At 44.9% G+C, this 25,455-nt stretch overlaps 1 protein-coding gene across 1 annotated transcript in view; it reads left to right on the top strand.

Annotated features, from left to right (window-relative positions):
* SIRT1 (sirtuin 1) overlaps positions 1–17,496 on the top strand; it is a 33,443-nt gene extending 15,947 nt beyond the window's left edge. Inside the window, exons 6-9 of the mRNA XM_073548134.1 lie at positions 2,445–2,524; positions 3,016–3,202; positions 13,584–14,126; positions 16,091–17,496. Coding sequence (XP_073404235.1) covers positions 2,445–2,524; positions 3,016–3,202; positions 13,584–14,126; positions 16,091–16,395 — 1,115 coding nt within the window. The 3' untranslated portion in view covers positions 16,396–17,496. The remainder of the gene's footprint in view (positions 1–2,444; positions 2,525–3,015; positions 3,203–13,583; positions 14,127–16,090) is intronic.
* The last annotated feature ends 7,959 nt before the right edge of the window (positions 17,497–25,455 follow it).

Genomic DNA, 25,455 nt, shown 5'->3' on the forward strand with positions numbered 1-25,455 from the left:
ATGCTGCAGTTTTCAGAAAAGCAGCAGTTTTCCAATTCAGTCTGGAAAAAAACAGTGTGTGAGATTTCTGAAATCTCATAGCTTTTGCTAGTACTGTAAAAAGCAGCTATTAATTTGCATAAACAGGAAAAAGCAACGTATGAATATAGCCAAACAGTTCTCCATAGAACTTTGGGAACCATCTATCTGGGTAATGACATTCATTCAGTGTATTCATTGAAGACATATTTTACACGTGAATTGAGAATGACTGATCAGTAAAGGCATAGAAAGAATTTCTCTTATAGGAAATATTACAAAGTTTCTTATTTTCACGTGCACTAGTGTTTTATGGAAAGAAAAACTAAACGGTGATTACTCCTGGATGACCCTTTTAAAAAGAGTAATCAATTGATGACATACCCATATGTGCAGCCTGTTTTGAAAGGTGTTTTTTTGTTTTTGTTTTCCCCTCCCTTTTATAAAAAGTGCGAATAATAGTCTGAAAAAAGCTCATGTAAAATCTAATGACCGTTTACATCCAGTGATTGTTATTTGGGTCTCTGCAACCCTCTTTACATGCAATGGAAAATTTGGGGGAAGATTTCTGTTTGCACCACAGAGGAAAGGAGAAAAATTCTGATGTGGGAATAAAGTAGTATGCTACCTTTTTTTCGTAGACCCCATAGCTAAGTATGACAATAAGGCTAATCCACATGGAGATCAGCAGCAGTAGTCTCAGCGTCGTCTTGCATCTTTGATGCAGATCACATAGTATTTGCGTGTCAGATTCATTATACAGTGGGGCAAAAAAGTATTTAGTCAGTCAGCAATAGTGCAAGTTCCACCACTTAAAAAGATGAGAGGCGTCTGTAATTTACATCATAGGTAGACCTCAACTACGGGAGACAAACTGAGGAAAAAAAATCCAGAAAATCACACTGTCTGGTTTTTTTTCATTTTATTTGCATATTATGGTGGAGAATAAGTATTTGGTCAGAAACAAAATTTCATCTCAATACTTTGTGATATATCCTTTGTTGGCAATGACAGAGGTCAAACGTTTTCTGTAAGTCTTCACAAGGTTGCCACACACTGTTGTTGGTATGTTGGCCCATTCCTCCATGCAGATCTCCTCTAGAGCAGTGATGTTTTTGGCTTTTCGCTTGGCAACACGGACTTTCAACTCCCTCCAAAGGTTTTCTATAGGGTTGAGATCTGGAGACTGGCTAGGCCACTCCAGGACCTTGAAATGCTTCTTACGAAGCCACTCCTTCGTTGCCCTGGCGGTGTGCTTTGGATCATTGTCATGTTGAAAGACCCAGCCACGTTTCATCTTCAATGCCCTTGCTGATGGAAGGAGGTTTGCACTCAAAATCTCCCAATACATGGCCCCATTCATTCTTTCATGTACCCGGATCAGTCGTCCTGGCCCCTTTGCAGAGAAACAGCCCCAAAGCATGATGTTTCCACCACCATGCTTTACAGTAGGTATGGTGTTTGATGGATGCAACTCAGTATTCTTTTTCCTCCAAATACGACAAGTTGTGTTTCTACCAAACAGTTCCAGTTTGGTTTCATCAGACCATAGGACATTCTCCCAAAACTCCTCTGGATCATCTAAATGCTCTCTAGCAAACTTCAGACGGGCCCAGACATGTACAGGCTTAAGCAGTGGGACACGTCTGGCACTGCAGGATCTGAGTCCATGGTGGCGTAGTGTGTTACTTATGCTAGGCCTTGTTACATTGGTCCCAGCTCTCTGCAGTTCATTCACTAGGTCCCCCCCGCGTGGTTCTGGGATTTTTGCTCACCGTTCTTGTGATCATTCTGACCCCACGGGGTGGGATTTTGCGTGAAGCACCAGATCGAGGGAGATTATCAGTGGTCTTGTGTGTCTTCCATTTTCTAATTATTGCACCCACAGTTGATTTCTTCACTCCAAGCTGGTTGGCTATTGCAGATTCAGTCTTCCCAGCCTGGTGCAGGGCTACAATTTTGTTTCTGGTGTCCTTTGACAGCTCTTTGGTCTTCACCATAGTGGAGTTTGGAGTCAGACTGTTTGAGGGTGTGCACAGGTGTCTTTTTATACTGATAACAAGTTTAAACAGGTGCCATTACTACAGGTAATGAGTGGAGGAAAGAGGAGACTCTTAAAGAAGAAGTTACAGGTCTGTGAGAGCCAGAAATCTTGATTGCTTGTTTCTGACCAAATACTTATTTTCCACCATAATATGCAAATAAAATGAAAAAAAAAACAATGTGTTTTTCTGGATTTTTTTTTTCTCAGTTTGTCTCCCATAGATGAGGTCTACCTATGATGTAAATTACAGACGCCTCTCATCTTTTTAAGTGGTGGAACTTGCACTATTGCTGACTGACTAAACACTTTTTTGCCCCACTGTATGTAAATCCAACACTTTGGGACTTTCCTTTTATAAAGATTGTGTCTTTGTTGCCCGTAGGATCATTTGCCATGGCTTCCTGTTTAATATGCAAAAACAAAGTGGACTGTGAGGCAGTAAGGGAGGACATATTTAACCAGGTAATATTCATTTGTTTTTGTTTATAGCATTGTGAATGGTGACATACTGTTATAGTATGTGACTTGGTCGTAGATACTTTAACAGTTCACTTTTCCTTGCATTCTTGTAAAGGTTTTAGAAAAGTGCAAGGGGATATGAGATCACATAGGGAATTGCTGCAATATATGACAGATTTATTTTATGTAAGGGCTCTTCAGAGTCATGAAACCCATTTGGGACTGCTCGGGAAGCCCTCTAAGTTATGGAGAAGTTCAATTCTGATGTATAGTATATGAAGGTACTGAATGTGTTCTTGATTGTAATGGATGTTTTCCTTGGCATATTGTGTCAGATTTTCAGTAGCAGAGATCTGTAGTCACAGATTGTCTGTGATCTCATGTCTTTAGTTCACGTCAGAAACTGATTTCTGTAAGTATGCTGAGAAATGTGTTGTCAGTCACAGGTTTACAATTCAGGAAGAAAATATATCCTCAATATTCTTGCTTTGTAGGTTGTGCCACGCTGTCCGAGGTGTCCACCAGATGAGCCACTTGCAATCATGAAACCGGATATTGTCTTCTTTGGGGAGAATTTACCTGCTGAATTTCACAGAGCGATGAAGTATGACAAGGATGAGGTTGATCTTCTTATTGTCATTGGCTCATCTTTGAAAGTGAGGCCGGTTGCTCTGATCCCAAGTAAGTGTATGTTTAGTGAATATTATTGAAGCCAGTTAGTCTGCAGTATCTGCCTGCCTCTCATTGCTGTTATATACTTATATAGGTGCTTAGACATATAAAGTGTTTGCCGCACTCAAAGTGGAATATATCCTTCTTTGTAATTTGTCATTTTCACTTTGTTCGAGCGCCTAAGCTCTCACCAACGACTTGTGGTCTACCGAAAGTGCCATACTTGTGATTGCAGCATTTCATATTCTCTTGATCAGTCGTTCCTTTACAGTGAAGCATCTATATAGCTATATACTGGAACATAGACTTGGGTTTTGTCCAGACATGGCAGAATTTTGTAGATTCCGATGATTGGGAGCAACGTTCACAACAATTCTCATTCAGAAGTGAGTGAAAAAAAAATCATAGCAGGTTCAAGACATCATTGCCACTATCCTGTTAATGGTCCGTTTGGTTTTAAAGGTAGTCGGTCAGTAGGATAAACTCTCCTAAGCTGTCTGTATGGGCATGTAGGTCATAGGAGATCATCTTTATGAGCACATGCTGAAAGGGAGCTGAATAAAGTAATACCTTGATATCTGCAATCCGATGTCTTATTCCAGAGAAACTCTTATAAGAAAAATATGTAAATAAGCTGTTAAGATCTATGGGCTGGACAGTGCATGAGAATCTGCCTCCAGAGATTAATTTTAGCAAAAAGGGGGAGTTATCAGTGTGACATGTAACTAACACAGGACAGTATAACTGAACTTTGTCTTCTTACAAACACATTCACTGCAGCTCTCACAGCTCTGCTGTATTGCAGCAATATTGCAACACTGGCGGCCTCGGAGATGGAAACTGAAGCTGAGAGAAACCTTCAGATGTGTCGGGTATAATGACACACTGCTCTGCAGTGAGATCAGGAGAGTGGCCATTAAACATTACACTGGTAACTCCACCTTCATGTAAAATAATCCTGGAGGCAGATCGTGGTCCGTCTCATATTACAGCTCATTTACATGTAAGAAAAACATGGATTTCTCTGGAATAGGACACAGGAAAGATAAATATCTTTGTACCGTGTTAGCCAGTAGATAGAAGAATATTTAGAATTGAGAGTCCTCGGTGGTTGATACCTTTTAATGGATAACTGAAAAGATGGTAACACATTGCAAGCTTTCGAGACTACTCGGGTCTTTTCATCAGGCATTGACTAATACAAGATCTGAAGAATCGCATATATATGCACAGCACAGAAATAATGCAATAGATAAGACAAGTGATGTGAAGCAGAATTGTCATTATGGGAGCGGGATAAACATAAATATTGGAACAGTTCTTTTAATTTGCAATTTGTTACCTTTTAATGGCTAACTGAAAAGATGGCATCAACCACTGAGGACTCTCAATTCTAAACATTCTGGAATAGGACATAAGATCACATATTTCGTTCCTATGATCTACATGCCCATACAGGTGGCTTGGGAGTCTTTTTCCTACTGACAGATTTCATTTAAAAGGAATCTGTCACCCTTTTTTTGGCCTTTCAGCTGCCGGCATAGACATCGGGGGCTTATCTACAGCATTCTGTAATGCTGTAGATAAGCCTCCAATGTAACCTGAAAGAGAAGAAAAACACGTTATATTTTACTCACCGAGGTGGGTGGTCCGGTCCGATGGGTGTCGCTGTCCCGTCCGGCGCTTCCCTTCGTTCGATGACGTCCTCTTCTCCCGTTCTGTAATTGCTCCGGCGCAAGCGCACTGCTCTGCCCTATTGAGGGCAGAGCCGAGTCCTGCAGTGCGCAGGCGTCGGGAGAGGTCTGGCGCCTGCGCACTGCAGAATTCTGCAGAATGCGCCTGCGTCAGAGCCATTTCAGGACGGGAGAAGAGGACGTCATCACATGAAGAAGGGAGGCGCCGGACCGCAACACCCATTGGACCGGACCGCCCACCTCGGTGAGTATACTATAACGTGTTTTTCTTCTCTTTCAGGTTACATCGGGGGCTTATCTACAGCATTACAGAATGCTGTAGATAAGCCCCCGATGTCTATGCCGGCAGCTAATAGGGGAAAAAAAGGGTGACAGATTCCCTTTAAAGGGAATCTGTCATCAGTTTTTTTTTTTGTTTTTTTTTTGTTTTTTTTGTTTTTATCTCATCTGAGAGCAGCGTAATGTAGAGACAGAGACCATGTTTCCAATGATGTATTACTTACTGAGCTGTTTCTGTAGTCTAGGTAAAAATCTGTTTTATCAGCAGGAGATTATCCCTAGAGGACTAGTAAACCTGCTGCCATATAGTCCTCCATATTCATGAGCTCTGTATAACCATGCCCACACCACTCATTGTTTGCGTTCTCACTATACAGTGTACACAGCTGACAGATCAGTGGTGTGGGCAGGGGTTATACAGAGCTCACCATTCAGCGAACTGGGAGATCTGCAGCAGATACAGCAGATTTTCTCCTACGCCTCATTGGGGGACACAGAGACAGTGTGTGTGTGTGTGTGTGTGTGTGTGTGTGTAGACCGTGGGTGTTCTGATGCTGCCACTAGGAGGACACTAAACAAACCAGAAAAAAGGTAACTCCTCCCCTGCAGTATACACCCCGTAGCTGGATGAAATATCTCCAGTTCATGTTTAGTGTCTGTAGGAGGCACTTGGGTCTGGTTTCAGACCCTACTGCTTTTATTTTATTTTTGAATTTTTCTGTAAATTTTTATTTTTCAATTAACGGAGTGAAGGGGGCGACGGTTCCTTTCTACGGCCCGCTCTCCCCCGAACCAACAACAGGCAAGCACATGGAGTAACCCTTCACGTACACTTTCCTGCAACGTTTTGGGGCTGATTCCTCTACCATTGGCGATGATGCTTGAGTCCGGTAATCACGAATATGAGGGCAGGCGCATGTAACGGGAGAATGGACAGCGCTTATGTAGAACCTGAATCGGCCCCATAGCTCTCCATCCCCCTATCATAGGGAGGATCGATTGAGCATGGCCCCTTTTAAGAACTCCTCCAGCTCTGCTACATCAGCCCTGGAGGATGAGAGCCTGCATGGATGGCCGGACCGCGCTGTGCACTGGAGTGGAGGTATGGGGTCGTGTCCTGTCCCCTGGGTGGGATAGCGGTAATGTAGCGTCAGCGGCGGTGCACCAGCTCCCCCCATCGCACGCCCCCCCTCCCTCGGCGCTACCGCGGATAGCCCGAAAAATTTAGTCCCCGGCTTTCCGGCCTGCTAGGCCACAATTTAAATAGCGCCGGCCCGCCCAACAGCGCCTACCTCGGGTAGGCTCAAAAATCTAGCCCCCGGCTTTTCCGGCCTACTAGGCTGCAATTTTGAATTGCGCCGCCAGCGCTATTGGCGCCGCCCCCTCGCCTTGGCGCCTCTCATCCTGACGAGAAGCGCAATCCTAGTCTCGGGGGCCATATCCTTTTACCTCAGCCTGCTCTGGATACGAGCTGTGAGGCGAGCATTTTGCCGGATACTGGGTGACACTGCAGGGCCACCGCCATTCCTCCCGGGGGACACAGCATAGGACCGGGTAAGCTGCATCTGCCCTCAGATTAAAGCTTAACCCCTTCAGCTGCAGCAGACTGCCGTTAACCCTTTCAGGAACGCTATGTCTCAAGCTAAGGAAGCGAAACGGGCTGCTAAAAAGCACACTGCGTTTTTTACCGTGTGTACCTCTTGCAAGTCTGCCTTACCTAGTGCACAGACTAATCCGTTATACACTGACTGAGCGCAGGTCGGGGCGCAATCGCCCCATGCTGCCGCTGCTGACGGGTCTCCTGCGTGTAGTACCCCTGAGTGGGCTGCGTCCCTGTCACGGTCGGTGGAGTCTCTGACCCAGGCTATATTCTCCCTCCGGGAGGGCTCTTTAAGCCAGAAGGCGTCCTTACCCCCTGAGGAAGGCTCTGGCGTTGAACGGGAACCGTCCACCAGCAGAGGCCGTACTCGTTCAAGGGATGGTCGGGCTCTAGAAAGCGGACCCATGACGTTTCCCCTAGCCCTGTTCGCGCCTCTGCATCTGCGACTCCTGTCTCTCGCTCTCCCTCCTGGAGTTCTCAGCGAGCACGACTCTGAATTTGATCCTGACACTTCTGCCCCTCAGAATCCCCCAACTGATCAAGAGTCGCTTGATTCTCTTATAGAATCAGTTAACAGGATTCTGAAGTTGGATGCGGATAATGTTCCTGCTCCAGCACATCCTATTTCACTTAAGAAAACCAGGCGTGTGCGCAGGTTATTTACCAGCCATCCAGACTTTAAGGAAGTTGTTCAGCAACATAGGGATCATCCGCATAAGCGGTTCACAGGGCACAAGTCTACTCAGGCTAAATACCCTTTTGACCCAGACCTAATGAAAGATTGGTTACAGTCCCCTCCGATGGACCCGCCTGTATCGCGTCTGGCTTCAAAAACGCTTCTGTGTCCGAGGGTTCCTCGATCAGGAACCCCTCCGATCGTCAGATTGGCTACCTGGCCCGTTCAGTTTTTGAAGCTTCAGGAGCAGCGCTTTTTCCATCTTTTGCGGCAATTTGGGTCACACAAGCAATGGCCGCTTGGGCAGAGGTCTTGATTACCTACTTCCAGGACACCAATCTTCCTCCGGAAGCAACCACGGTCGCCAGGCAGATAATTCACGCAGCGGACGCCTCTTTTGACGCCGCCAATTGCGCTACTCAAACTGCCGCTAATGCGATCTCCATTAGAAGAGCCCTATGGCTCCGCGACTGGCGGGCGGATGCCGCATCTAAAAGATCCTTGACTTCTCTCCCGTTTCAAACGGGTCGTCTTTTTGGAGAGAAACTAGATCAGCTCATTTCTGATGCTACCGGAGGGAAAAGTAAATTCCTCCCTCAACAAAAAGCTGCTCAGTCGTCTCGCAACCAACAGCCGACGCGTTTTCGTTCCTTTCGCAACAACTTCGGTTGGTCATCCTCTACCTTCTCTTCCGGATCAGGTCCGTCTCCGCGTGGAGACAGAGGCTCCCAGGTCTCGTACAGACCTAGGGCTTCTTGTTTCAAGGGAGCTAGGTCTCATAGATCTACCCAATGACTTGTTGCGGTATCCGGCGGACGCCGACAAAGTAGGCAGCCGCCTACTTTCCTTCAGCCACTCCTGGCTCGCGGTCGTCCACGACAAGTGGGTTAGGGAGCTGGTGTCCTCCGGATACAAGAGAGTTCTCCGCTCCCCCCTCCAACTCGCTTTTTCCTTTCGCTGTTCAGGCCCTCTTAAGGGACGGAGTCATCATTCCGGTCCGTCATCACGAGAGGTTCAGAGGATTTTATTCAAACCTTTTTGTGGTTCCAAAGAAAGACGGCACAATGCGACCCATTCTGAATCTCAAACTGTTAAATCAGTTTGTCACGGTTCGGCATTTCCGAATGGAATCTCTCCAGTCAGTGGTCGCTTCCATGGAAAAAGGAGAGTTCCTAGCATCCATTGACATCAAGGACGCTTACCTTCACATTTCGATATGCCCGTCTCACCAGCAGTTCCTGCGCTTTGCAATTTACGAGGAACACTTCCAGTTCGTGGCCTTGCCCTTCGGACTCGCTACTGCCCCCAGGGTCTTTACCAAGGTCATGGCCATTCTCCACTCTCGGGGAGTAGTAGTGTTACCGTATCTCGACGACCCTTTCAGAATCTGTGGAGATAACAGTAAATACACTTTCACGCCTGAGGTGGAAGATAAACTTCGCAAAGTCTTCCCCGAAACAGGCTCAGCAAATCTCTTTTTTAGGAATGATCTTGGACACTTCCTGCGTGTTGTTCATTCTCCCTCCGGAAAAGGAAAACAGGCAGTGCGGACTCTTTCCCGTCCAGCTTCTCACTCCATTCGTTTCAGCATGAGAGTTCTCGGGAAAATGGTGGCTGCCATGGAAGCAGTTCCGTTTGCACAGTTCCATCTCCGTCCCTTACAACACGGGTTGCTGTCAGCTTGGCACAGGACCGTCGGATCCTTCTGTCCCTGCGGGTCAGGCAAGCCCTCAAGTGGTGGACTCTGAGGTCCTCCCTGAATCAAGGGAGATCTTTTCTCCCAGTAAGATGATTGGTAGTAACCACCGACGCAAGTCTTCTCGGCTGGGGTGCGGTCTTTCGTCACCACACGGCACAGGGTCGTTGGTCAACCTGAGAATCACATCTCCCCATCAACATTTTGGAAATACGAGCCGTCAGATTTGCTCTACGGAGTTTCCACCATCTCCTCGCAGGTCACCCCATCAGGATCCAATCAGACAACGCCACGGCTGTAGCGTATATCAATCGCCAGGGAGGTACCCGGAGCAGGATGGCCATGCACGAAGTGAGTCACATCCTCCATTGGGGCGAGACCAGCCATTCATACATCTCAGCAATTCACATCCCCGGTGTAGAAAATTGGGCGGCAGATTTTCTCAGTCGCCAAGGCATTGCCTCAGGAGAGTGGTCTCTTCATCCAGAAGTCTTTCACCAGATCTGTCTTCATTGGGGGACTCCGGATGTGGACCTCATGGCCTCCAGACTAATCAACAAGGTGTCTCGGTTCATTGCCCGATCGTGCGATCCATGCGCCATCGGAGCGGACACCCTAGTTCTGCCATGGACCGGTTCCAGCTTCCGTAGATCATTCCCCCTCTTCCCTTGCTTCCGAGGGTCATCAAGAAGATCAGAGCGGAGGGGGTACCAGTGATCCTAGTCACGCCAGATTGGCCGCGCCGAACATGGTATGCGGAACTAATACAGCTAGTTGCCGACGTCCCCTGGCGACTTCCAGATCGCTCGGATCTGCTTTCTCAGGGCCCGATTTACCACCAGAACTCCGGGGCCCTGTCTTTGACGGCATGGCCGTTGAATCCTGGATTTTAGCACAGGCTGGATTCTCTCTCGACGTCATCTCCACTATGATTAGTGCTAGGAAGCCCGTATCCAGACGTATCTATCACCGCACCTGGAAAATCTTATTTTCATGGTGCAAGGATCATGGTCGTTCCCCTCTGGTATTCTCCATTCCAGGCATTTTGGAGTTTCTTCAATCCGGACTAAAATCAGGCCTCGCACTTAGCTCGCTCAAGGGCCAAATTTTGGCCTTGTCAGTGCTTTTCCAACAAAGAATTGCCACCAAACCTCAGGTCAAGATGTTTATTCAAGGAGTCTCCCATGTGGCGCCTCCTTATAGAAAGCCATTAGAACCTTTGGACCTTAAAGCGGTTGTCCGGGCTTTTCACATAATCTCAGTGCATACCTGGGCTGCAGAATGCTAACAATAAGTAATTTACCTTCTTTGGCCAGTTTGCAGGGTTTGCTAGATAACATCTCTTGCTTGTAAGAAAAATGTCCAGGGGGGGTGTGTTCTGGCATTGAAATGAGAACTGGTCGTTTCCCCCTGCTCTACTAAAAACATGCCCTCTATAGCAACAACCCCACCCTCCATAGCAACAGGCCCTCCCCGACCACATGAAGAAGCCTATCCCTCCTCACACAGTAACAAATCCTCCCCCTCTAGCATCCTCAGTGCAGAGAGCAGCTGCTCCTCCCCCAGACACACGCTGAACAGTGATCTATGGAAAGTGAAACTACTGAGGAGGAAACGACCAGCTCTCATTTCAATGCCAGAACACACACCCCCCTGGACGTTTTTCTTACAAGCAAGAGATGATATCTAGCAAACTCTGCAAACTGGCGACAGAAGGTAAATTACTTGTCAGCATTCTGCAGCCCAGATATGCACTGAGATTATGTGAAAAGCCCGGACAACCCCTTTAACCTGGTTCTCGGGGCCTTACAAGAGCATCCTTTTTAACCGCTGCAGGATGTGTCATTGACCATCCTCTCTTGGAAAGTGGTCTTTCTCGTAGCAATTACGTCAATCAGGCGAGTTTCGGAATTGGCAGCTCTGTCCTGCCGTTCTCCGTTCCTGAATTTTCATCAGGACAAGGTAGTTCTCAGGACGTCCCCGTCCTTCCTGCCCAAGGTCGTTTCCTCTTTGCATCTCAACGAGGAAATTGTTTTGCCTTCCTTTTGTCGGGCGCCAGAACATCGCATTGAGAGGCCCTCCACACCCTGGATGTGGTTAGGGCGCTAAGACGGTACATCTCGCGGACGGCTCCCTTCCGCAAGTCAGATGCCCTGTTCATACTTCCTGAGGGGCTTAGGAAGGGCCTAGCCGCGTCCAAAGCAACGCTAGCCAGGTGGATTCGCTCAGCTATTCAGGAATCCTACCGTGTCTGGAATGCGCCTGTCCCAGCGGGGATTAAGGTGCACTCTACCCGGTCAGTGGGCGCTTCTTGGGCCATTCGGCACCAGGCCTTGGCAGAACAGGTCTGCAAGGCTGCGATTTGGTCCAGTCTGCATACCTTTTCAAAACATTACCAAATTCATTCTCAGGCCTCTGCAGATGCAGCTCTCGGCGGACACATCCTGCAATCGGCAGTACCTCAGTCTTAACTCAGAGGTACATGGGGTATTAACAGATGTATGCTCCCCACCCAGGGACTGCTTTAGGATGTCCCACTGTCTGTGTCCCCCAATGAGGCGTAGGATAAATAGGGATTTTTTTGTGTACTCACTGTAAAATCCTTTTCTCCGAGCCATTCATTGGGGGACACAGCACCCGCCCTGTTTAGCCTACTGGCTCATTTGTAGGATTCTTAGGTTTTGACACAGTTCGTTATTGTTGACTGTTTAAGCTCCTTCTGCTTTTAGCACTGAACTAGAGATATCCAGCTACGGGGTGTATACTGCAGGGGAGGAGTTACCTTTTTTTTTCTGGTTTGCTTAGTATCCTCCTAGTGGCAGCAGCATAACACCCACTGTCTATATACACACACACACACACACTGTCTCTGTGTCCCCCAATGAATGGCTCGGAGAAAAGGATTTTACGGTGAGTACACAAAAATTCTTATTTTATCAAAACTGCAGCAAGCAGCCCAGGAAATGATACATTTGTGCAATCAGGGTCTCTTCCCCCTACATCATGCTGCTTTTATATGATATAGAGAACAGCTGGAGACAGATTTGTTTTAAGGTAACTGTATTAAAAGAAAAAAATATTTCTAACTATAATATAGTTTGCAAAAATGTGGTGTTTTCATGATATTAATCCTATAAATAATGGTAGCCCAGTCAATGTTAATGCAATACTACTTATGAAAACCTGTGCTGTATAAGCCTGGTATACATTAATCCCTGTCCTGGTATGCATGACCCCCTCATCCCTGTCCTGGTATGCATGGCCCCTATTAAAAAAAATATAAAAAAAAAACATACTACGGTACTTACCTTCCCCGTGTTCCCTTGCAGCATCTTGTTCCGATGCCATCAGCTGATTTATGCTTGTGAGCAGTGCATGGCAGTGACATCATGTGCTGCTTAGAAGCCGAGCACAGCTGCCGGAATACTCATTGCTCTCCATGCCAGGACTATGTGTATGCAGGGCAGTGAATATTCATTGCTGTTTAGTAGCGGGCACAGTAGCAGCAGCTGCCGGCTTCCTGCAGCTGCCAGGCTTTCACGTGTGCCCGCGACTAAAGGGAATTGAATATTCACTGTTCTCCACACGCATAGAAGTGGAGGGCAGTGAATATTCATTACTTTAAGTAGCAGGAACACGTGATCACGCCGCAGCTGCAGGAATTCGGCGGCTGCGACTATTGTGCACTCTATTAAAGAGAAATGAATGTTGACTGTGCTGGCAGTGAATATTCATTTCTCTTTAGCAGCGAGCACAGGCTTTAGTCACAGCAGCCGGCTCCTGCTTCCTGTGACCGCCTTAATCTTGTGGGACCCTGACTCGAGTATAAGCAGAGAGGGGCTTTTTCAGCATTAAAAATGTGCTGAAAAACTTGGCTTATACTCGAGTATATAGTGTGTAAGTGTACACACACGCCCCAACAGCACATACACACACACACACACACACACACACACACACACACACACACACACACACACATGGTTTGCCTGTCCTTGCTGCATGACCGACTACTCAGCGCTGTTCTCTACATACGTTGCTCAGCTTGTAATTGATCTACCAATGAAAAAATGACCTAAGTATGAGAGACTGAGGAGAGGGGGATGCATATGACATAGAATAGACTCGGGATGATTCTTGGCTCTGTTAGTAGCTTTCAGTCCGCTATGGCAGTCTCATAGTCTTTGAAATAGGTCAGCCCAGTCTCCTCTTAAAAAAAAAAAAAAAAAAAAAAAACAGCAATAGTAAAAGATGGAATAGAAGCACCAGATAAGTTCATTTGGGCACCTTTTAAGGTTTTATATTACTGTTCTGGGCTTAATGAAAAATTGTGGATTATCTCTGTAAATGCAGATTTATGGTACCAGAATTATTGACCCCAAATTCAAGCTTTTTCTAAACTTGATCTTGTACTTGGATTTTTATTATGCTTTATTTCTTTTAAGGTTCAATCCCTCATGAAGTGCCTCAAATTTTAATCAACAGAGAGCCATTGCCTCATCTGCATTTTGATATTGAACTACTCGGTGACTGCGATGTCATTATAAATGAATTGTGTCAGAGTCTGGCTGGAAAGTATACAGAACTTTGTACGAGTCCCATGAAACTTTCTCAAATCACAGACAAGCCTCCTCGACCAAACAAAATACCTTCAGTTTTTCCAGATATAATGCCCCCTAGACCAGTAGTGGGCACTGGACAAGATGTGTTAGCGCACCCAGAGCTGCCTCTGACTCCACCGCTAGAAGATTGTCCCTCTTCAGAAAGTGAATCTGAACTTTCTCAAAGTGGAAAAGGACAAATAAGTGTAGGTAGTGCTGATGATAAAGGCGATCTCACACAACTCGAGTTGTCGGAGCCTGCAATTGAGACTCCAGTGAGCAATGATGAAGATTCCACAAAGTTTCTTATAGAGAGCAGTATTGATCCATCCAGGACGGCTCTGACCAGTAAAGCTTCGAAGGAGCAGATAAGCAAGCGTCTGGATGGTAAGTGCGCAGGTCTGAATTTTTCATGACAGGTTGATAAAAGCCAGTAAATCAGTCAAGTGTTTCGAAGCTCCGGCGTATCACCAAGCTGTCCTTTTAGACAAATAGTTACATGACAAGATCAGGAATTAATCTTGTCCTCGTTTTTATCGGATTATTTACAGATGGGCCACAATGGCCATGGGAGGTTTTGACAGTCAGATGTCATCTAATACCAGTCTAGCCTGCACTGGAAAACATATGAAACTATAAATAAGAAGCTTAAAATCTTTATTCTAACCCTTCTTGGGTTACAGAGATGGTGGTAGTGATGTACCGCAAATTTGTAGTAAAAGATTACTGATGGATTGTAGTTAATAGTCCTGAGGACACTTTAGTTTGCATAGTAGGTGTATATGCCAAATGCTAAAATATTGCCAGTTGTGCATGAGTCCAATGTTCTCCCCTCAGCCTATCTCAAGATATACAAATATCTTTCCCATGTTGACCAGTGGTGCAATATTTGAAGCTTTTGATTAAAAGGGTAGTTTAAATTAATGCTATCAAATTATGCTGTGCAGTGGCAATTTAAGTTTCACTCGTGACTTTCTGTACAAGTTAACATTTAGTATATATCCTATTCTTAGGAGTAAACCATCACTAGGATATGTCATATATCAGTCCGGAGTGCCGAAGCATCTCTATAGTTTTAGCTCTTCATGTCCACATCATGTAATATTACATCATATGTTTGCAGTGGTTGTATGCAGCAGGTATATGGAACTGGGCTTAGGAACTGCCTGCATCTGTATGTTATAGCAGCGGCCAGAGCGAACTCCACTTGCTGCTGTTAAACAAAATAAATGCCACTGTTAATCACTGAGTGGAATATAAATGGCCACAGATGTGTTTATATGCTAGCTGGGATTCTGCTGAAGTCTCCCAAAGCTGCCATATTAGCCCTCCTATAGGAGAATCGCAGTTTAGCTATATTTGGAACAGTGCAATAATGCAGTATGTATCATAAGCGATTAAGTGATTGCGGGTTGGCTTAGAGGTCTAAAAAATAAAGTAAAAATAATAAAAAAAGAAAATATATAGAAGCACAGTCTGTTTCTGTGATGGGGAACATGTTTGTGCTTCGGGGCGGCCTGTGGGCAGGTCTCTCCTTGGTTTCTCTGGCCTAGAGCAGTAAGATAACTCTGCCTACAGTCCCACCACAGAGCACGGGCATATCGTTAGCTGCAAACGTCTAACACTGATTACACAAAAAAACACAAGATGGATTTCTTCACCCCAGTTATCATTTTAATCAGTTTACTAGCGGCAACATGACAATGCCTGTAGTTTACTTGCCAGAGTTCTGCTGACAGGTTCGCTTTAAGCATGTTGAACTCTGAAAAAGAGTTGAATGACACTTTTTTTTTTTTTTTTTTTTTTTTATTGTTGAACACCCTACAAAAAATGCAATGGAAAGCAAACAATATGTCGTACGTGCCAAAATAGCATCAATAAAAATATCAACTTGGTGTGCAACTAACAAGCCCTGACACGGTTCCGCTAACAGAAATACAAATTACAAGTATCAAAAATGGTGAGGAAAATCACGTTTTGCAATTAGAAGTTCTGATAAATTTTTGACCCCCTGTATTGACCTGAAGAATAATAATGCTAGGTCATTCATACCACATTATAAATGTCATAAAAGCAATGGTGGAATTGTGGGGGAGGTTCACAGTTTTAACACAATTTGGCGTTTTTTTTTTTTTACCTATTTTTTCTCTATACATTACATGATAAAGCGGTGTGATTCAAAACTACAATTCGCCTGTAAAAATGGCTATGGCTCATGATAAAAGGAGAATTAAAATGAATGTGCACAAAATCAAAAACTTCCCAGTCGTTAAGGAGGCAACAATTTTAATGCTGCAGGCTTTCCTTCGTTGCAGGAGTATGGGTTAATTCTCTCTCCCTCTGTCTTTTAGGCACTCAATATCTTTTTGTGTCCCCAAATCGCTATATTTTCCATGGTGCGGAGGTGTTTTCTGATTCCGAGGATGACCTGTCGTCCAGCTCATGTGGAACCAACAGTGACAGTGAATCGTTACAAAGTCCGAGTTTACAGGAACCGGTGGACGAAGACAGTGAGAACGAAGACTTCTTCATTGTGAAATTTGACAATGACTCTGACACAGAACATAGAGTTGGGCTCGAGGATGAGTCTGATGGGGTTGTAATATATGAAGACAATGGGGTTTTAGGTACCAATGACACATCAACAAAGTTATAGTATAGACAATGCCTTACATCTTCTAAGCACCAGCATTAAGAATATGAACCGGACAATGAAAAGCATGGAAATATGTGGACTTGAAAGCATGCAAAACACAAATTGGTATACAAAAAAAGTATAACAGAACCCACAAAACTACATGGTCTTGAGGATTTTTTAAAACCTTTCTATTCACTCTGGACCATTCTGTAATTATTTTTGTAATTTGCTTTTTCTGTCTCTGCGTAGTGGTGGAACTCCTTATGCAGTATTGTTGTTAATGGTTTTATGTATCATTCAGATACTTTTTTTTTTTTTTTTTTTTTCTGTAAAATTCCTGTGAAACATTTAGATGTAAGGTTTAAGTTAATGGAACAGCTAAAATAGGCCAAAGACAAGGTTTTGTCATTACTTTTTTTAAGTAGCAGTACAATATCCAAAGCTGTCAACTAAAAACACACCTTTTTTTTTTTGGGGGGGGGGGGGGGGGTTACTTTTGTTTCGGTTTATCTGTCAACTTATTTTTTTTTTTGTTTTATTCCTCAACTGAAAGGCTTATTTTTCAGCATTTTAGTTGTTTTTTTTTTTATTTTAGACTTGGACTGAAATATTTTGAGTTAAAATGAGCCAATGTAAATGAGAAGTTTCTTTTGAACTTTGCATAATTTTTTTTTTCATAATATATATGAATGAGTATGTATAATTCTACATAACACTTTAAAAAAATATATATATAGTTGGCTGACTGGGTAAAAGCAGCTGTTCCAGCGATATTCATGTTTTACAGGTTTTTTTTGTCATCTAAAATGTCTGAATTTTTTTTTTTTTGTTTGTGTTAAAACTGTGCCTAATTTATTTTCTTAGGTTTCTGTTGTCTCTGGGTGGGGAGAGCTGTGTCCCTCTGGTAGAATTTGTATCGGAGTCCTTTCAATAAATCTTAATATGCAAATTTCCTGTAGTATGTAATCTTGATACATAAGGATACTTCAGTATTTATACTCTGGAATGTAACTGTACAGTTTTTGAAGGAAATGTAACTTTTTATGCATTTGAATCCTATGTGAAACCTTGAAAAGTGCGTTTGTTTCTCCTTCCATATTAAAATGAGTGTTCCTCGTATTCCATTTACATGTTATTTTTTTGTCGTCGCCCACTTTATATACACCTTTTTTTTTTTTTGTTTGTTTATTTTATTGCATTGCTCTAATATACTCTGGTTGCAGAAGAGCGGTAACCCCATACACCCAGTCATTCTCTGTTATCAAAATTGTTCAACTCCTGTTACAAATAACGTTTTTTACCCTTCGCCACGACAGCACCCACTGGAGGTATCAGATCCGCCCCATTTGGAACAGGAAGCCCTACAGAAAGATAAAAGGGGGCGGTCTGCCTTTCCTCCTCAGTTTTGGTTTCCTGTTCCCAGGGAACCTCAGGATAATCCTTCAGGAAGACATACCTGGATTTACACGCCGCCTGCGCGGTGTCCATGAGAACGGCAGGGGCTGCGATCCGGAGGCAGCGTCGGGGGAGACTCTGTTAGACGGCTCCCCCCTCGTCTGATGGCTAAGAGGTGATGACCGGGTCCGGGAGAGGCCGCCCGGTCTCGCCTAGAGCGCGCCAGGGGGCACCAAGAGCGCAGAAGCCGCAGCTGCAGAGCGGTAAGTGCGCCAGTGGCGCGAAGAAGAAAAAAAAAGGGAGGCAGCGGTGGCGGCAGCGTGGGGAGAAGCGCTGGCCGCATACAGGAGCGGTGGAGCGGTAGCCGGCCGGCGCAGAGGCTCCTGAGCCCGGAAGTAATGAGTGAACTTCAGGTGCAGATGGCTGAGGAGCGTGATGGCGCATGTGCGGTGGACCCCGAGGAGGAGCGACTTCTGGGGAGGAAAAAAAAGGAAATCTATTTAAACAAACGCTGCAGCTTAGCGACAGGAAGCCATGTCGTCCCCAACGGATGTGCACGCTCCAGCAGGAGACTCTGCGGGGGGCAGCTCCTCCAGGGACCGCACTACTAGGACAGACACCGCCCGCAGGAGCGAGGTGGAGGAATCAAGACCTAGGACAGGATCCCAGCCATCTGACCCGGTAATAAAAGCTTCACTGGGTGAGTGTGCAATGTATATACTCTGCCTATTAAGCTGACCTCTCCTCCTCCTCCCCCCCCTCTCCTTTTGCCATGTCTCCCCTCTCCAGGCGAAGAAAAAACAAAAATCCAAGCATAAAGAATGTGCTTTATGCCCTGAACCTCTCCGACTCCTACCCCAAAAAGCTCTGTAAACAGTGCACCAGAGAGACTAGACAGTATCATCAAAGGACATTCGGACCATAATTAGCGAGGAAATACAGGCTATCACCCGTGCCAGTACTCCCTCAGAGGCTAGGAGCAAAAAACAGGTGACCCTCAGAGGAAGAACGGGTTAATCTCCGACTCTTCACTCACATCATCATCATCAGATATTGAGGGACGGTCATGTTTTCCCCCTGGATAGTGTGGATAGCCTGGTCAAATCCGTGAGGAACACTATGGGGTGTGAGGAGACAAGGGGCGCCCAAACCGCACAAGAAATAATGTTTGCGGGGTTGGCGGAAAAGAAAAAGAGCGTTTCCAGTAATACCGGCAGTTAAGGCCCTAATAAAGAGAGAGTGGGAAAAACACGATCAAAGAAGTTTTCTCCCATCGGCCTCAAAGAGGAAGTATCCATTTAGCGATGACGAGCTGTTAAAATGGACCAAAGTTCCAAAGGTCGATGCCGTTGTAGCATCTACCTCAAAACAATCTAATATTCCGGTAGAGGACGCAGGCTTGTTGGCGGACCCGCTAGACCGTAAGGCGGAATCGTCATTAAAAAGGTCTTGGGAGTCTACCACAGGGATTTTTAAGCCAGCAGTAGCCAGCACATGCACTGCCAGGTCTATGCTTGCATGGTTGAACCAATTGGATCAACAAATCGAGCAGAAGGTGTCGAGAAAAATTACGGGCCGCTATTCCATTAATCAGGGGCGGCAGCCTTCATGGCCGATGCATCGGCAGACACTGCGACTGGCAGCAAGGTGGGCGGCTCTTGTAAACAACGCCAGGCGGGCACTGTGGATGAGGAGCTGGAAGGGGGACGCGCTATCAAAATTAAAATTTGCGCAACCCTGTGCGAGGGTGAGTTTCTCTTTGGGAAAGCCCTAGATGACATGCTCGCCAAAGCAAAAGAAAGGAAGAAGGCCTTCCTTGATTCTTCTATCCCTTTCTACAGGAAAACCTTTAAAAGACGACCGTTTGGAAGAAGGAGACAAGCGGATAGGTCAAATAGATGGCCCACGAAGGAGGAAAAGCAAAAGGGTAGCATGTTTAGGGGTTCAACATTCCGGAAGGAAAATAAATATTAAAAAATCAGACCCACCAATAGGGGGTAGGTTAAAAAATTTTTATTCAAAATGGGAACAAATAACTTCAAGCCCATGGATCCCAGGTATAATTAAAGAGGGAATGAAAATAGAATTCCTTCAAATCCCTTATGATTTCTTTATCATAACCCGCCTTAACTCTATAGTTCAACAAAAGGCCCTCGAAGAAGAAATTCAGAGCCTACTATCCAAGGGGGGGTTTTAGTAGAGGTCCCAGAGGGACAGGAGGGTAGAGGATTCTATTCTCTATTTTTAATTTAAAAACCAGATGGTACGTTTAGGACAATTATAAATTTAAGGAAGCTTAATACGTTTATAAAAAATTATAAGTTTGAGATGGAATCAATCAGATCCACCATAAAACTTCTCTTTCCAAACTGTGTAATGGCGGTGATTGACTTGAAGGATGCTTACTATCATCTCCCTATTCATGACAGATACCAAAAGTACCTAAGTGTCGCGGTGGTATTCGAAGGCAAGATCCGTCATTTTCAGTATACAGCCATGCGTTTCGGCCTCTCTACGACGCCAAGAATCTTCAAGGTGATGGCAGAGGTGATGGCCTATCTTCGTCAGAAGGACACTCTAATCGTGCCTTACCTAGATGACTTCCTAATTATCGGGAACTCTGTCACCCAGTGTACCAGACGTGTGGCTGACGCGATCTCATCTTTGCAGGATCTAGGCTGGATCATCAACGTCCAAAAGTCCAGACTTGTTCCACTTTCCCTGCAGATGTTCTTAGGGTTCCAGTTAGACTCCACAACCCAGAGATGTCTACTCCCTCAGGTAAAGATTACACTCACAAAAGAGAAAGTGGAGGCAGCCATAAGTAGACCACGCATGTCTCTGAGAGGGGCAATGTCACTATTGGGGTCGCTCAATTCTTGTGCCCCGGCAGTCCGGTGGGCCCATTATCATATCCGCACGCTACAGCATCAGATCTTCCAAGAGGACAGGCGACATGGTGGTCACATCGAAAGCAAGATAACCTTATCACAGGAGGTCTTGACTTCTCTAGAATGAAGGCTAGATGATAACCATCTATCCTCAGGAGTCCCATGGGTTATAGTACCATCTTGTATCCTAACCACCGACGCTAGCCCCCACGGCTGGGGAGCCCATATGGGGAATAGCTTTTGTCAAGGAAGGTGGAATTGAGATGAAGGGGGCTATTCGTCTAATTTAAAAGAGCTGACGGCGGTATATTATGCTCTACACCATTTTCTTCCACAGCTCCAACAGAAACATGTCAGAATCTTGTCGGACAACACCACTACAGTGGCCTACATAAACAGACAGGGAGGTACTCGATCAGAGACTGATGTCTTCTGCGGCAAGAATCTTAAACGTAGCCGAAAGTTATTTGTTGTCCCTCTCAGCCCTTCATATCAGCTCCATTCTGGCCCAAGAGACCGTGGTTCTCATGGCTACGAATTATGTCGGTGACAGATCCTTGGGTCCTCCCTTCGATTCCCAACCTACTCTCCCAAGGCCCTTTTTTCCACCCCCAAGTGGACAGCTTACACTTGACGGCATGGAATTTGAAAGGCAGCTACTAAGATCAAGAGGCTTTTCTGAAACATTAATTGCTACACTCCTGCAGAGCAGGAAGCCATCCACTACCCAGATTTATACAAGGATTTGGAAAAAATTCCTGCTGTTTCATACAGCGCCTCATACCACAGAAGTCCCGATAGTTCCTATCTTACAATTTCTACAGAGAGGGAAGGACTTGGGCCTGGCAGTAAACACACTGAAAGTCCAGGTATCCGCATTAGGGGCACTGTACGGCCATAATATAGCGGGGAATAAGTGGATATCACGATTTATTACAGCCTGTGAATGGATAGCTCCGGTTCACATACCTGCAATCCCTGCATGGGACTTAAATCTGGTCTTAGACGCCCTGACGGAAGAACCCTTTTGAGCCGATAGACACGATATCCTTCAAATGCTTGTCACTCAAGACGGCCCTCGTAGTAGCGCTGATGTCTGCTAGGAGAGTGGGTGATATCCAGGCCCTATCCATAGACCCACCCTTTTTTCAGGTATACCAAGATAGGTTAATATTAAAACCAGACCCATCATACCTGCCTAAGGTATCAACAAAATTCCATAGATCTCAAGAAATACTTCTCCCGACCTTCTTTGGGGATCCCTCCACTCCAGAGGAGCGGAAATTCCACATCTTAGATGTTAGAAGAACTGTCCTAAAATATATTGAGAGGTCCAGGAGCTGGAGGCAGTGTAGGGCTCTGTTCATATCTTTTCAGGGCTGTAAAAAAGGGTACGGAGTCATGAAGAGCACAATTTCCCGATGCATCAGGGATGCCATTTGCTTTGCCTACTCCGCGAAAAACGAAGATCCTCCGGAGAGCATCAGAGCACATTCCACCAGAGCAGTGGCAACCTCCTGGGCCGAGAGGGGAGACGTTCCAATTGAAACCATATGTAAGGCAGCAATTTGGTCAACCCCTTCTACCTTCTATAATCACTATAGACTTGACCTTTCATCAACTTCTGACCTAAGCTTTGGCAGGACTGTCCTTAGCACGGTGGTCCCAACCAGGTGATGGTCTCTGGAATCTCTCCAGTGGGTGCTGTCGTGGCGAAGGGTAAAAAGCCGGATTACTTACCGGTAATGCTCTTTTAATGAGTGTACGACAGCACCCGCTCATTTCCTTCCCTGCTAAAGATATCGATAATAAAGTGTATCTGCTAAAGATGAATAAGTAAAGTTTAGAAATGCAAAGACATTGCCTAACCCTTGGCGGTCGTCCTGGTACTCTGAAATGCAAAACTGAGGAGGAAAGGCGAACCGTCCCCTTTTATCTTTCTGTAGGGTTTCCTGTTCCAAATGGGGCGGATCCGATACCTCCAGTGGGTGCTGTCGTGGACTCATTAAAAGAGCATTACCGGTAAGTAATCCGGCTTATTCGCAACATTTACACACCTTCTACTATTTGCACTAAACCAATGAAATGTGAAAAATTTAAGTAACACAAGTAGTTTCTCCAAATTCTACATAAGTGATTATTTTTTTTGGCCTACTGCAGTCTCGTAATTATTAAACTTTGTTATGACGAGTCTGTAGTACTTGGAGCATCTTTGGCTGTTATAACCTGCTGTAAATGTGATTTATAACCAGACACCAGCTGCTGGCAGCATGTCTGAGGAATCTTGACCAATTCATAGTTAATAGTATGGTATAAAAAAAAAAAAAATGATGGCAAATATTCATCACGTTCAGCCAAGGGATAGGAAAGGAGAAAAGCAAGGGGTATAGGTACAACTGCAATGGGAGAACCAATCTGCTCTGTAAGAGCAAATTGAAAGCGTTTCTCCCTAACAGATTGAACCTTGACACCCCCTCTCCCCTATGACGCAAGGAGTGCCACCTAGTATTTTGAGTCTAAAGGAAAAAGACAAAAGCGACATTCCATAGTGTTGAGGTTTTGGGTAAATAACGTTAGCTCTGGGAGCAAGTTGAACTGCTTACGTTGGCGAGGTGCTTATAACAGGCCCAAGCTTGCCAGAAATCTTGTGAAGAGTGGACCTGTCGTGCTTCTTGTACTAGTTAAGCCCGATGGCAACTGCTCAATAAATGTCGTAAGGTGTAGAAGAATAACAAGGAACCATTGGGCGCTGCTGAAAAAGAGGACTAGTCATAGCTAGAGGTACAGTCACTTTATATGACACTCATTTTCTCAGGGCATTTTGAATTAACAGCTGGGGCTCTCACGAGCTGAACTCAACAGCTTCACTTATTGGCCTATGAGGCTGTGGACTTTGAGTCTGGAGACCCGCAGCCAGTCCGTGCATCTCACTCAGATTATGGACTGTATGTGAGACGTAACTTTTTTGTGTATTTGTTTTGTGGCTTTTCTGTCTCCAGGGCATCCTTTCCCTTCCTGCAACTGAACTGCGTATTCCAGAGGAGGCCGAACGAACACTTTGTAAAGTGTTAATATTATGTCCCTATTCCTCAAGTCCATGCCTCTTTAATACATTACAATATCCTTACTGACATTAGAAGCCACTAACATTGTATGCTGTTATTAAGTCAGATCTTCAAATACACCTAGATCTGTTTCCACAAGTGATAGGCTTACTCCCCATCATTATTAGTAATGGCCTCCCTTTCACTAATATTATTGTGTTGTTGAGAGATGTACAACTGTCAATAGACAATATCATTGTTTTTCCTCAAACAACAAAAAGCATACTAAGGATAGCTGGCAAAATAGTTTGCGAGTTCAAAGTTACAATACCTGGGTGTAGCAGAAGTGGAGCGCTATCACCAGCTGCCACCGGATCCTGAGGAAATGGTCAAAAACACTTGAGTGGTTATATGCACACAGATTTTCAAGGCGTTTTTGGAGCAGAAACTCTTCAGATCCTCCTCAAAAGCTATTCAGATAACCAAGTGTAATCATAAAAAGAATAATCTTCAGTTAATAAATTGGGTCTAACATATAAGTTAAATATGCAGAATTCCCATTGTCCTAATCTCTTTATTACTCCTTCATTGAAACCCAGTACATCTCATGTTGCTGTTCCAATTCAAGAAGACTGTGGAAAAATTTTAAGGTCCACCAAACCTAACCAAGAAAGACATTTCTTTGTCACTGAATTAAACTGGTACATACAGACTTACTGTATGTCTTTTTAATAAGGTAACAAAAAGTTAGCTTAAACTACTGGTCTCAATTTTGACCAAATGTTAATATTGGATACAGTACAAATGGAAGAACACCCAAAATTCTATAATCTAACTCCACAACCAAGACAAAACTGATTTGTCCTAGACTTTCTCCCAAAAATTAAGACTGATATGACTATCGTACTTCATATCCCCCTATAGCAGGGAATGTTCTATTTTCTGCGGCCCCCGTGCAAATTCTTGGGAACCGCAGTGCTCGGGTACAGCGACCGTATCTTGCTGGCTCTTTAATTGCTCCAGTCACAACTCTGGTGCACACACCATGAAGGATTACATTCTGACTAGTGATGAGCGAGTATACTCATTGCTCAGGTGTCTTCCGAGTATTTTGGCGTGCTCAGAGATTTAGTTTTCGTCGTCTCATCTGCATGAATTGCGGCTGCTGGACAGGCTGAATACATGTGTGGAATGCCTGTTTGTTAGGGAATTCCCACATGTATTCAGCCTGTCTGCAAGTCGCAAATCATGCAGATAAGACAAGGAAAAGTAAATATCCCAGCACGCCAAAATACTCGGAGATCACCCGAGCATGCTCTGGAAAACTTTGTGAGCGGAGTTGCCGCACTTTGCCCTCCCCCACTAACAGCAGCTGCAGCCCTCCTATCTGATGTGCTGTATATGCCCCAGCCTCTCCAGTGATGTGTATATACCATGGCTTGCAAAAGTATTCCCCCTCCCCCCACTTTGGTATTTTCTGTTTTGCTACCTCCCAACCTGGAATTTCACTTTTTCTAAGGGTTTTCATCAATTCATGTAAAGAATATGCCTACAACTATGAACATTTGGTTTTCTTTTTTTTTGTGAAGCAAACAGAACAAAATAACTGAAAACTTCAGTGTGCATAATTGTTCACCCACCTAAAGTCAGTACTTTGTAGAGCCTTCTTTTGCAGCAATTACAGCAGCAAGTCACTTTGGATACGTCTCTATGAGCTTTCCACATCTTGTCACTGGGATTTTTGCCCG

The sequence above is a fragment of the Dendrobates tinctorius genome, unplaced genomic scaffold, assembly GCF_039654945.1.
Source record: "Dendrobates tinctorius isolate UK_male_01 unplaced genomic scaffold, ASM3965494v1 ptg000156l, whole genome shotgun sequence".
Taxonomy (NCBI): domain Eukaryota; kingdom Metazoa; phylum Chordata; class Amphibia; order Anura; family Dendrobatidae; genus Dendrobates; species Dendrobates tinctorius.